This window comes from Vicugna pacos, chromosome 3, assembly GCF_048564905.1.
Source record: "Vicugna pacos chromosome 3, VicPac4, whole genome shotgun sequence".
NCBI classification, from domain to species: domain Eukaryota; kingdom Metazoa; phylum Chordata; class Mammalia; order Artiodactyla; family Camelidae; genus Vicugna; species Vicugna pacos.
In genome coordinates, this window is record NC_132989.1 from 90,668,943 (window position 1) to 90,682,361 (window position 13,419).

The 13,419-nt window shown below is 41.3% G+C and overlaps 1 protein-coding gene across 3 annotated transcripts in view; it reads right to left on the minus strand.

Annotated features, from left to right (window-relative positions):
- NIM1K (NIM1 serine/threonine protein kinase) overlaps positions 1–13,419 on the minus strand; it is a 58,769-nt gene that overhangs the window by 18,263 nt on the left and 27,087 nt on the right. The window contains exons 3-4 of one of the 3 annotated variants that reach the window (XM_072958717.1): positions 4,814–4,917; positions 523–1,540 (exon numbers count right to left, since the gene is read on the minus strand). In XM_072958717.1, the coding sequence (XP_072814818.1) occupies positions 523–814 (292 nt within the window). In that variant the 5' untranslated portion in view covers positions 815–1,540; positions 4,814–4,917. Of the gene's footprint in view, positions 1–522; positions 1,541–4,813; positions 4,929–13,419 lie in introns of all 3 variants that reach the window. The other 2 variants (XM_072958716.1, XM_006207697.4) reach the window with 2 other exon arrangements.

The following is a 13,419-nucleotide window of genomic DNA, read 5'->3' on the forward strand; positions in this document are numbered from 1 at the left end:
GAAGCAGTGGCCTCAGGTAAGGAAGAGAGGCTAGACCCCGCCATCCACTGACATAGGTGATCTGGCAGGTCCCCTATGCCCCTATGTGTTGACACACAACACAAACAGAAGTTATAAATAAGGACTTGGACTGTGAGTGGCCTTGGAACCAAGCCATACTCCACTCTACTCCAGGGTGTAATTGGAGAGGACAGACTGCCCTCAGTGTTTGAGTGCATTCAACTGCATGGCATATGGGGAAAGTTTTTGGAGTCAAAATTATCTAAGATTAAACTGCTAAAGCCACATTTCACTTCTTTAGATCTTAGTTTCCTTATCTATCAAGTGAAAATAAAAATATTGAGCTCACATCATCACTGTGAAAATGAACTGAGGTAACAGTGGGCGGTGTCTGGCTCAGGGCTGGCACTTAGCAGGGGCTCCGTGATGTTGCCTCACTTGCTTCCCTGGCCCTGGACTCCGAACCCGCCCCTGACCGAGGTCCTGATACCACGCGCATCCTCCTTGGAGGTCAGATCCTACCTTTGGTCAGGGAGTGAATCCCGAGCTTGACTTGGGAAAAGTTCCCACTTCCGATTTCCCCTCGGATGCGGTAGAAGCCGATCCGTTTCCCCAAAGTGATCTCCCTCACCACCTTCTCGTCCTGGGACATGTCCTGTGTCAGCTTCTCGAAGGGCGTCAGCCGGCGCGGCTGTCCGTCCTCATCCTCCGGGTTGCACTCCGCCTGACAGCCACTCTCCACGCTCTCCCGCCGGTCCCACCTGGCATAGTGGGGTTTCACCAGGCCGCCTCCATTCACATACACGGCAGTCATCGTCCACCGCAGGCTCACGTCTCCATCTCAGCAAAGAGGCACGACTAGGGCAGGCTGGGGAGGCGAGGAAGCGGCCAGGTCGGTGGGAGATGGGGACTAGGGGCTGCCACAGCCCTGCGTCCTTGAGAGCCAGGCAAAGACTCTTGGATGAGCAAAGTTCTTTCTGGGCTTCAATCAGGGGAGGGCAGAGGCAAATGCCAGCACAGCCTACCCAGCCAAGCCCAAAGCGGCCTGCCTCCCTCGAGACATTTCATACCTCCTTTCACATTGACCCTCCCAGCTCTGACTGTACAATCAGGCACACATCCAGGTACCATAGCCACTTCCCTGATCAGGCTCCATGAACTTTCTGGCCGGCAGTGCTGATGCTCTGTGGTAGGTAGGCTGCGTCCCAGGACAAAGGCTCCAGTTTGCTATTTCCTTTGATGGCCAGAGAATCTTCCGCCTTGGTGTGTAAAAGCCCCGTGGAGGCCCCCAGGTCCCTGCTGGGGGCGCTTATCTGTGACCGGATTCATTTTGCACCTCTCTTGCTGTCAAGTCGCAGAGCCCTGGAGACCGGATAATCTGGACCCCAGGAAAGAAGAAACTTGCAAATCAGCCTTCTGGTCACACGGGCAGCCAGAGACGGATTAAATCCCCGCAATGCCACGTTAGCCGGCCTTTATTTAGATGAGCCTTCCTCTAAGCCGTGAGCTGTCTCAAAAATTTGGTGGGTGCTGATTCATCCTAAGAACAGAGAATAAGAAAATGTATTACCCCCTGCTAATGTACTGTATGGGATTTATAAAGAATGCGAAGACACTTTGTAAGCATCAATCTAAAAGGATTCTATAATACTAGAAACTAGCAGCTAGCTAAGTGTAACAAATAAATATGATCAGACATTTAAAAAAAGCACTCTATAAATTTCAGTTATGACTCATCTCAGTAGGAAATACTTGAATACGTATGATTTAGTAAGAAGAAAATATGCATACACATGCCTCGGTCTACATTTCAGAAAAGCCCTCACAGCCTGTAAATATTTCTAGCAAAATAACTTTTCTATTTCCGTTTCTAGCAAAACAATTTTTCTCTTCCTTGATGTTTAGGAAAATATGCATGTTGCCTTGGCTTGATTTAAAGCCAGACTTTTAAAATAATGAGACAACAGTAACGATGATGCAGACTTCCTATTAATACCAGTTTTCAAAAGTTCTTGCACTGGTTCAAATGACAGTGTGTTATATTTCCTTTACACAGTACGTTCTCTTATGCTGCACACATTGCTCCCACTCTTCCTTTCTGTGTCATTCTATGACACAAGCTAAGTTTTCTCCTAGGTTATGTGCTAGGTATTTCTGATCAGGTGTCAGCCTCCGGGCCCAGCAGCTCATTTTGAAGGTTCAGAAACAAGATAGTGTTACTGGAGGGCAAAAGTCTATGGCATCCTCAGTGATAAGAAATACTGCCCAGCTAGAATATCTGCATGACTTTCTTTCCTGCAGCCTCCAGTAAGATGTCTGCCCTTCCTCTCTGGAGTCCTACCACACTTGGTACAATTTCCAAAATGTCTCCTTTCTGTGAAGGTAGGAACTGGGTTCCATTCATCTGTATGTCCCTTCCCTTCCTCTCTCCCTCAGCACAGAGCATGACATCCTACCCAAAGAAAGTGTTTGTTAAATGTGTGTGAAACTTGATTTTTGGACTTGAGCATTCTGAACTGAAAACCTGAGTGAAAGCGTGAGAGACTGCCTTGGAAGTGGGAATTGATGACATCACAGTAATACAGCTAGGTACAGGATTGCTTATATTGTCACTGCAGTTAAGCATGGGGTTGATGAAAAAAGAGAAATCAGGACAGGAAAGAGGAGGCTGTTGCCCTGCTCTGTTCCTACTTCTGCTGGAGGAAGGATGAAGGACAGAGAAATTCGACCCAGAGAGAGGGATCAGACACAATTGCCAAGGGTGGTCAGGCTCTATTCTGGATTATATACCCTACACATACAAATTAAATTTCCTACACAGTGGCCTTGAACCACTTGTCTTGACTTAATGGCTAGAGAGATGGTTTAATCTTCTGCGTAGATCAGATAATAGAGTTTTTACAGTTTTGCAAATGGTGCTGTGGGTTTGTATTAGAGTGAATTGCAACTTGCTGGGAGAGCTAGCAAGCCAATTGGTAAAAAAAAAAAAAAAAATTGAACCTGTATCTCACTCACACACAAAATAAATTCCAAATAGATGATTTGACCTAAGTAAATGTAAAATAAATAAAACAATAAAACAGTAGAAAAAGATCAGAAATGTTTTAATGATCTCAGAAAAGGCCATAAAATAAAACATTAAATCTGACAAGGTAAAATTATAAATTTCAGTTTGCCAAAAAAGCATCAGAAACAAATAAAACAAAGTAAATGATAAACTGGCAGAGAAAACTTTCCAACACATGTGAGAGACAAAGACTTAATTTTCTAAATACAGAAGGAATTTTCACACATTAATAAGAAAAATACCCATATCCCAAAAGAAATGATAAAGAACATGAGCAGACATTTCACAGAAAATGCAATGGTTTTATACCGTATGAAGAGATGCTCAATCTCACAACCAAAGAAACACACACAAAAATTACAATGAAATTAGATTTTTTACAAATTAAAGTTAGACAATACAAAAACTTGATAATGCACTGGTTAGAGAGGAAACAGTAACTTTGATTTATTGTTACTGAGGATATAAATTGGAACAACTGTTTGCAAGTCAATTTGGCCATAGCTATTAAAGTACAAATATACATATGTATCATTTGCCTCAGCTATTTCACTTCTAAAATTTATCCTATACACACATTCACCAAGGTATACATGGTTCTAATATAAAGACGGATAGATAGTCACTGCTGCATTGTTTTGTAGAAAAAACCAGACACTGTTTAAATGCCCATCAGGAGGGACCAGTTAAATAAATGACAATACATACATACACATATATAATGGATTATTATGTACTTGTGGAGAAGAATGAGTTATAATATCCAAGATATACTGTTAAGAGGTCAGAAGAGTACACATAATGTGATATCAGAAGTATGAGAGAGAAGAAGGTATATCTGAGAAAATAGTTACTGCATCTGGGGAGGGGAATTGTTGGACTGGGAAATGGAATGAGAGGAAGGAGTGTACTTTTCGCTATTTACTCTTTTATATGATTTACATTTTTCCCCCATATGCATGTATCTACCTTTAAAAAAGAAAATTTAAGACACGTAATGTGCTGCCGTCTTTTACAATTGGCGTACAAGAAGTTAGCTTTACTTTTGGTTATACAGGGAAATTACCACAATTCTCTAATACTAGTAGACTGCTTTTTAAAAAAACCAAAAGATAACTAGGGACTTCTAGTTAAATACAGAATGTTATGATTTCATTGAACTTTACTTCCTTCCAAAACCCCACAGTAGGAATTAGGAGGGAATGAAGGCATAAACCCGAAGGGAGGAAATCGCAGCAGATGCAAGATGTCAATACATTTTGGGGAGATGGAGAGCAAACTGAACAATTCAGCAGAGATGGTGAAGAAAACTGCAACCTAAATTCCCACATAAAGACACGCCAGTGAGGTGCACCTTTCTGAACACTTAAAAGACTTCAAACTCTATGAGACACACTACCTCAAAATTTGGAGAATTGAAGCAGACCAAAAACATGGGGATTATTTGAATGTGGGGCAGTGAGAGCCCCAGCCCCTTCCCCCCTCAAAGCCAGGTGGTTACTCTCTCTGCTCACGCCCAGCCCAGCTCAGGAGCACAGGGCACAGGACAGTCCACTAGCTCAGACTCTGGGCTGTGGGATCCCTCACATTCCCTTCTTCCTGCACCTCTGCACTCTGAGTTCCAGAATCAAGGGGAACAAGTGTACAGTCTTCCAGGCAGGGGATTCCTCTTTTGGTTAAAGAGAAAAAAACCTTCTGAAATCAATATCTGGAGGTTCTCCAATAGAAAGCCTCCTGACCACCTACCATGCAGTCCTCCGGTGGCTGGTTTCACCTGCAGACAAGGAGCTCCAGTCAGATTTTAATAACTTCTGCTTAGAATGAACGTCCAGTCAAGAAGCATCAGACACCTGAAGAAAGGCTCCAAAATGAAGGAACAAAATCATACCCAATCAAAGCAGTAACGACAGAAAGGAACTTGAAGGAAACAGAGAGCAATGCAGGAAGCAGAAGACAAAAGCTAAAATATTTTATCCAGAAAACTAAAACACAATGTTAAAAACAAAATGAAACAAAACAAAACCCCTCAGAGAATAAGAAAGAGCTCTCTTAGAAACTGAAATTAAGGAATTCAATTAAAGAGTTGTAAAGGAAAAAAATCAAGAAGAGTTGAGCAACAGAGAAAAAGAGACAAGAAAAGCGGATATTCAGTTCAGAGAGTCCAACATCTAATTACTAGAGTTCCCAGAATCACACTATTGTGCTCCCAATGAAGTAAGACATACAGCTTTTATTGTACTTGAATTGCCAACAAATCTCAGAAGTTTCAAGATTAGTAATAAATGAGAAAAAACTCCGATTCTCATATATTCCAATAGAATTAAAAAAAAGTAGAAGAAAAAAATCCAACTGGAAAGATAAATCCTGTTTGAGTGTGAATACTCATTTTTATTTTGCAGGATTTTTTTCCCCTAAAGACAAATTGTCTTAGATGTCTGGAAACAGAAATCCTGATTACAGGTTGTGGGATTGCTATAAATAGTTTATATTTTGACTGTTTTCCAGTAGTGTCCTAAAAAATCAAGCTATACCATGTTGAAAATAAGCCTATAACAGAAGTTATGACATACCTAATTGCAGGTGATATCCTCCCTTTTCTTAGACACAAGCATGGTTTGTTGTTTTACTCTCTGCCCTTTTGATTTTGACCGATTTTTATGGACATTAAAGAGAGCTTAGAAACCCAACCAGCCAAAAATAGTTGCATCACTGTAGATCAAAACCTCTAGAGGAGGAGGAATAGTCCTTAATTATTAGCTTACTGTGGCTGCATAGCAATGCATTAAATAAGATTAAAGGAAACAGAGCCTACTTGGTAATTTACTTTCTTGACTTGCAAACCACTGTGAAAATAATATCAAAGAAAACCATTTCGTCTTTTTTCTCTTTGTCTGAGTTTAAGTTACAAAACCTCTGGGCAAGGCTCTTAGACAACCTCTTTCTCAGCTGGCAAGATGAGCGGCTGGTTTCCTTAGAAAAATAGCTGGGTTTTCTCCATGTGTGGCAACACAATGCAAGCACAGCCAAAGCCCATGTAATCCATCTTAGACGTGGTGCACCCTCAGAGGAAATCACTAGCAAACAAGCTTCATTTGAAAATCTATTTTTAACACTTAAAAATTATTTGCACCTTATTAGTTTTTGGCCTTAGCTCTTTATTCAATACACAAGATCCCCATGGGAGGGGAGTGGGGAGTGGTGGCAATTGGGAAATTTTGAAGCAAATGGAAAATTTATGTGAACTGGTTCCTCCCTTGCGCTGAACAGCAGTGTGGCTCCTTGACACTCCCTCTCACCCGGCTTGATCGCATAGTACTTTCCCAGCCATTAGGCCCAGGGCTCCCGCATTCCACCTGCATTCACCATCCATGGTCAGTCCACCCAGGCTGCCGGGCTTACATCAGGTCTTCCCACGCTGAGCTCTACTATGCTTGAGGTCCTGTTGACTGTCAAGGTCACGGACTCAAATGCCCAGGAGGGCCAGGCAGGTGTTCAGTGGGGCTGAGTGCAGCCCCCACGCCCAGCATAAGGAGGCAACCCAGGCTCAGCGTCAGCCAGGACAGCCATGGTGGAATGCAGGCGTACTTTGGCCAAGGCTTTTAATTCTTTAAAAGCAACTGGAAGTCAATGAATGTTTGGTCAACTCTCTCAATTTTTAAATATTTTAAAATTAAATATTTTAAAGACACAATGTGGCCAAGTGAAACTGAACTATCAGGCCAGATTTGGCCATCAGGTTGCTCATTTGCAGATTCTTCTCTAAGTTTTTTGGACATCATCAGGAAAAAAAAAAAAAAAAAGGAGAGGGCAGTTCATAAATTCACTGTCAAATACACCTGGGAATGGTGCATATTACACCCTTCTTAGATCTTTTCATTACTACCTTACGATCTTGTGGTATTTAAAACACACACAAACAAATAAAAATCTGGTTTTTGTTTGTTTGTTGATAATTCAATATTCTCTAAGTTTATTTGACCATCTAATTCATTCCTACAGAATACCTTTCTCTCATTGGGATTTTCTTAAAACTCTGACTTCTGAGTTAGACAAAGCTATAAAATACTCAGTTAACTGTCAAATATCTGTAAAAATGTGCATCCCAAGGGAAAGATTACGATAACAATTCAGTGTAGAATGAAACAGAAAACAGATCAGTTGAGTTAACCCACAAATGCAGCCAAATGAGTGGAATCACCCACCTCTGTGAGGTCTAGGATGACACAGTTTCTTAGTGATTGAGTATCTTTTAACCTTGGGAAGATTAGCGGTAAAAACAGAAATGTTTGAGACTCAAATCCCAAAGTGTTAATATTTTTGTTTTCATGAACCGGTACGGAACTTGTGTTTTATATTCTTGTAATGTGAAGAAAATCTGGCATAATAAAGTAACAAAATAGTTATGTGATTCTAATTTAAAATGAAGAATTGAATAATTGATTAAGACTGGTGGTTTTAAGTTGAAATTTTATTGTTTGTAAACAGCACTGGAACATATTTAAGAGAACTTAAGGTTTACCCTGTTCATTTGCTTATCATTATATTTGTAAGAATTATTTTAAAAAGAATTACTAGTATTTTGGAAGTTTTTTGTTAATCAAATAAAGTACTTTAAAAAGGAAATGAAATAGATTAAATTATAAATGCAGCTTAAAATTCTTAAAAAGGTTTAATTAAGTTTTAAATAGCACAAACATTAATCTTTAAAAATGATTGTTAGATAGACCAACATGTCTGGAATTTGTTTCAAAATAATGAGAAGTGGAGAAAATGATTGGAATTTAAGTGAAACAAGATTGGCCCATGAACTGATCATTTTTGAAGCTGAATGATGAGCACATGGAGGTTTATAACGTTCTTTGTGACTTTTTTTTATCTGTATTAAATTTTTCTATAATGCAATTTAAAAAAACTGTTAAAATTTACTAGATTAAAAAATGTCGTATTTGTAATTTAAAAATGCTAAGTATTTTACAACAAGCGATAATGCCTGGTGAATGGATGAATGAGTCCCAATCCTACAAGGTGAGGGACTGTCATTTCCTTTTTACAGATTAAAATGAAAAACAAAACCTAGGCTGACTGAAATTAAGAAAGTTGCCCTTGATATCTTGACTATTAGCTCCATGAGCATGGAGACTTTAAGTTAACCTTACAACATGTGAAACCAGGAATTTCAAACACATGAGGAAGAGAATGAGATCATGTTCTAGTAGAGACATGGCAGAAACTCAGGCCCCATAAAGATCTGAATTTCAGTTGTAATTCATTTCCAAAACACAATTCTTCCCAGCTTCTCTGAGGGAACATGTCCGCCTCCAAACAAATAAGGAATGGCACTAAGATACAGAATGAAATTATGGATTGAATCACAAGCAGGTAGCCCTGAGCAGAAAAACAAAATGTATCCTTCATCTCTTCAGAAGTAACTTATTTGAGAAGGAACACTCATGCCTATTTGCAGCTCGTGGTTTATTTTTAGAGGATTAAGAACGTTTGCAAGTCAAAGCAGAAACTGCTCTTTTGCTGCCTTATAACTTTCCTCAACTCTAATGTAGTGTGTTCACTAAGAAACAGGAAAAGTGCTTGAGTGATGGCCAGAAGGGATGTCAGAAAAGATGTCCTTTCTACTTGAGCAGAACGCAAGAAAGTCATCCATGGTAGGCGGCCGGAGGGCTATGGTCATGGAGGCGGACACAGAACAAAAGCTCTTACTTTCACCATCGTTAAAAATTCAAGTGGATTTGAAACCTCAGTGGAAGTAAGTGGGGGGTGGTAGTGTCAGGGGACAAGAGAGAGGTTACTAAATATAAAAAGTGAGCAAGTGTCAGGGTGCGATAGTGATTTGAATGAACAGAATAGAGAATTTTTAAACATCTTTACAGATATGGAAATATAACATGTAATAGAGATGGCATTTCAAACTACTGGCATAAGAGAAATGATTCAATATATGTTGCTTTCAGGGACTGAACCAAGAGGCGGCTTGTGTAGGCTTTAGTTCTCCCATCACCCAGTTCTCCAGCAGATTCACCCATACTTTGATATGGATTAGTCATATTTTCTTGAATGTAAAGGGCCATGTAAACACAGAGGCGCACACCTTTTCCAGTCATATTACTACCCCAAGACCCAGCTGTATAGAAATTCTGGAGTCACTATTAGGTGTTGGGACAGACCACACACACAAGTACATTTGTATATTCACAGAAAAAGTCTGGAAGAATATATTTTGAATTAATGCATGACAACTGGTGGGGGGGGATAGGAGGGTGGGTGGGACAGAATTGGCAAGTGGGAGTCTTGGACCCCATGACATCTATGGATCATTCCAGCCCTGACCTGAGCTTTGGGTTTTAATAATAGAAGATGAAATCCAAAACATTTGTGAAAAAATGAAATAAAACCTTACTGAAGTCCAAGTGTCACATTGCCCCCTTCTGGACCTCTATAATATTCACATGAATGAGCAGATTGAAAACCCATAGACCTGCATGGATGTGCTAAAATATGATAGTCCAATTCCTTTTCCCCTTCACAAACAATTTAGAAGGCCAGATTTGAAGGTCTTCAAATAGAAGTATTAGAAGTTAGCCCAGTAAAGGAAACAGGGCAAAGGTGTTGACATAGGGGTGGGGCTGGACTCGAGAGAGTCAGACACAAAGTTTTATCCTTATCCACTTCTCCAGTATTACAACCCCTATCAGCTGTCCTTTATCAAGTGTCTACTATGTGCTAGGAACCAAATTTTCTAATCCTTCTGACAACTCTTCCAGCCAGGCTTGGAATATCTGTGTCCTAAGTGGCTCCTGCTTATTCCCACAATTTTGCCCTTTTTCCTAAGTTTTCCCTAGCCTGTGAAGATGGCTCCTCCCCCATTTCCTTCTTTGATTACTCCTGACTACAGTGGAACTATCCTATGGCGCTTGAAATGGGTATCCCAGCATCTGGTCCTTGACGTCATATTTCTTCCATTTTGTTTTGTGAGAATCAGGCCTCCTCACAGCTCTCCCTGACGGCCAGGCCCACGTCCATTCTGACACATCCCCCACCACCTGGGACAGTGCTGCTCACACTGGGCTCAACGGCTCACATGACAACTTTATCTTTACTCTTGTTACCACCTAGCTTCTCTGTGGGGGAAATTACTTGTACTTTGGGTCGTAATCGCTCATATTTACACTAAAGTAGGAAGACCAAGCTACTGGTTTTCTTCTCCAGACTTTCTCCTCTCACATAGTTGTAGCTGGCAACACATCCTCCCAGCTGAAGCCGAAACCCTTGACTCCTCTTTTTATCTTATATCTCATGTTCAGTCTGTCAGCAAGTCTTATTGCCTCTACTTCCAAAATATATCCAGAACATGGTCACTTTATCCCATTATTGCCTAAACCACAATCATCCCATTATTACCACTGAGTCCAAGCCACCATTGGGTTTTGATTATTTTCTAGTTATAGTTCCTCTAGCTGGTCTCAGAGCTTCTGTCTTACCTGGCCTCCACCAGCCCCAAACCAACATTTGTCTGTTTCAAACAAAGCATCTAGAAGATCCTTCTAAAAGATCTCAGATCATGTCACTTCTCTACTGAAAACCCTTTCAATGGCTTCCCTTCTCACTCAGAGTAAAATCCAAGACTCTTAAAATGGACTTCAAGTCCTGTCCGATGTGGTCCCCTTCATCTTTGAGTCGTCTCTTCCAATCTCCACCTCACTCAGTCCACTCCAGCCAAACTGCTCTTGAGGGCACCATGCCTGGTCCTCCCTTCCACAAAATCCTACCGATCCCTTAAGGATCATGTTAGGTGTTACCTCCCTCAGGCAGCTTCTGCACCCAACCACCTAATCCAGGTGAAGTTCTCTTTTGTACTTTCTGCGTTTGTGGCTAGCACTGTGATAGTCTCCACCTCTATGTACAATTATGACTTCTCTCTCATCAGATTGTAAGCTCCCTAAGTGTAGTGATCATATTTGACTTACACTATATTCTTAAGAGCTACAGTAATCGAGACAGTGTGTAAGGTTAGACCAATAGATCAAAATAAGAAGTCCAGGAATTGATCTACATATAGAGTCGACTGATTTTCCACCAAGGCACCAAGCCAATTCGGTGGGGAAAGGGAAGTCTTTTTTAACAAATGATGCTGGATCTACGGAGTGTCTGTGTAAATAAAAGTTGAAACTTGACCTTTATTTCACACTATACACAAAAATTAATCTGAGATGGGTCATGACTTAAACATAAAACCTTAGGACCATGAAGTTTCTAGAAGTATACACAGGAGAATATCTCCAGGACCTTGAAGTAGGGCAAGTTTTTTGGGTTGGATACAGAAAGTACAAACCATGATAGGGAAAAAAAAAATTTTAAGTTCAGTTTCATCAGAATTTAAAATTTCTGGGTATCTAAAGATAACATTAAGAAAACCAACAGACAAATCACAGACTAGACTATATATCCAGAACTCTAAACAGTTATCTCGGACACAATAAGTGCTTAATTAAATATTTGTTGAGCAAAGGTATAAAAAACCTGGCTCTTTTCCACCAAAACACACAGCTATTCTAACGGGTACAGCCAGCTGAGATGTCAATACCCATTGACTGTTGAGCGGGCAGTGCTATTTAAGAGGGGAAATCCGTTGTGTTGGAGGAAGGAAAGGTGTAACTGAGCAGGACTATGGGGGGCTTCCCCAGACAGATCTCTCTCCCATCTCCTCTGCTGTAGCTCCTCTCTGAAGTACCTGGGTAATAGTATCTCACGCATATTTCCTGAGTGTTTCAGATGCCTAAAACCACCACCAAATGGAAGGAATTAACTACTTGATGATCATGAGCACGTAGCCCCCAGACCTTCTGGCACCTAAGGATTGATCACCAATCAGAGATCAACCAATCAGAGAATTGTGCACAGCTGATCACACACCCTGGGCCGCTCCTCCCTCAGCTGGCCTTTCAAAATGCTCAGCTAAAACCCTTCAGAGAGTTTGGGGCTTTTTTGGGCAGAGCCACTCATTTTCCTTGCTCAGCCCTGCAGTAAACCTTTCTCTGTTCCAAACTCCAATGTTTTGGTATTGTCTGGCCCCACTGTGCATCAAGCACACGGACTTGCATTTGATAACAATTTTAGTGAAGCCTGCCTAGAAGTCTGTGCCCATGGCAGCCCTCTCCCTGGGTCTCGGGCAGCTACCAGAGCTCACTTTGCTCCAGGGAACGGGGAGGGGCTCTCCCTGACAGCTGCTGCCCCCGCCAGGGCACAAGGCTGTTTGGAGCCGAGAACTGTACGGAGCTCCACATTGTGTCGCCTAGGGGTGAGTGGCTCCAGCTTGCTCAGGCTGGGAATTCTCTCCACTCTATCTGGGCTCATTCCTTTCTGGGCAGTGAGCCACTCTGGGTCTGGTTCTCCTTCAGGAGCTAGACCACTCTGGAAGTCTCTGTCTGGGCGTGAAGGTGGAATTTCGGGGCTATATTTCAGGCTGATCTGATCTTTTGTTTGGGGGACCATGTTTGTGTGTGTGTGTATCAGTACTTGCACAGGCCAGTTGAAATGTCTTTGGTGAGTAACGGGCTTGTGTGTGACAACACCAGGATGTCCCTCCCTATTGTGTTGGTGGAAATTTTCCCCTTCTAGCCTGGGTCTTTCATTCACCTTCATCTCTGATGGGACATGCTTGGGGTTCTCCCCTTTCGGACTGACGGGGCATTGGTTGGGAATGTCTCTCTCTGAGGCTAGGGAGCTGTGATCCTGAGAGACTATTTTGAATTGTTTGCTTGATATTTGATAACATTGGCTGTGAATAATTAAGTACAGATAATCAGAGCTCTGTTCCATCTTATAGTCCCCCTAGGGTATATTCTGCAAAACTGGGAGATCTTCAGCTGTGCTTCCATTAATAAAAGAAAAAGATTTTTTTTAAATTGTAACACTGTGTGGGCTCAGCACTCCCTGAGATTTGAACAATGGCCACTAATGGCTCTCCTATTATATCAAATGGGTTTTTTTGCAGTTTGGCTTTTATCTGGGTGGGGGTGGGGTGTGTATCTTGGTACATGAGTCCAAATCCTGTTCTCTCTTCCTGGTTTTGCTGAAAGTGAGGCACATGAATGTGAATAATATATATATATATAAAATTGTCTAGTGGATATTTGGGAATTGGAAAAAAAATCCCTGAAAATAGATAAGACGGTTGAGGTTGATAAAAAGCAGTTAAGAGGAGGGATATGCATTTCTCTTCCTGTGCCTTTGAGATGTGCCTGGGCTCTTAAGGAAAAAAAAAAAAGATTTTCTTAAAACTCAAGTGGAAAAACTGAGATCTCTGGTTCTGTCTGCTTTTACATAAAAAATTAACTTGT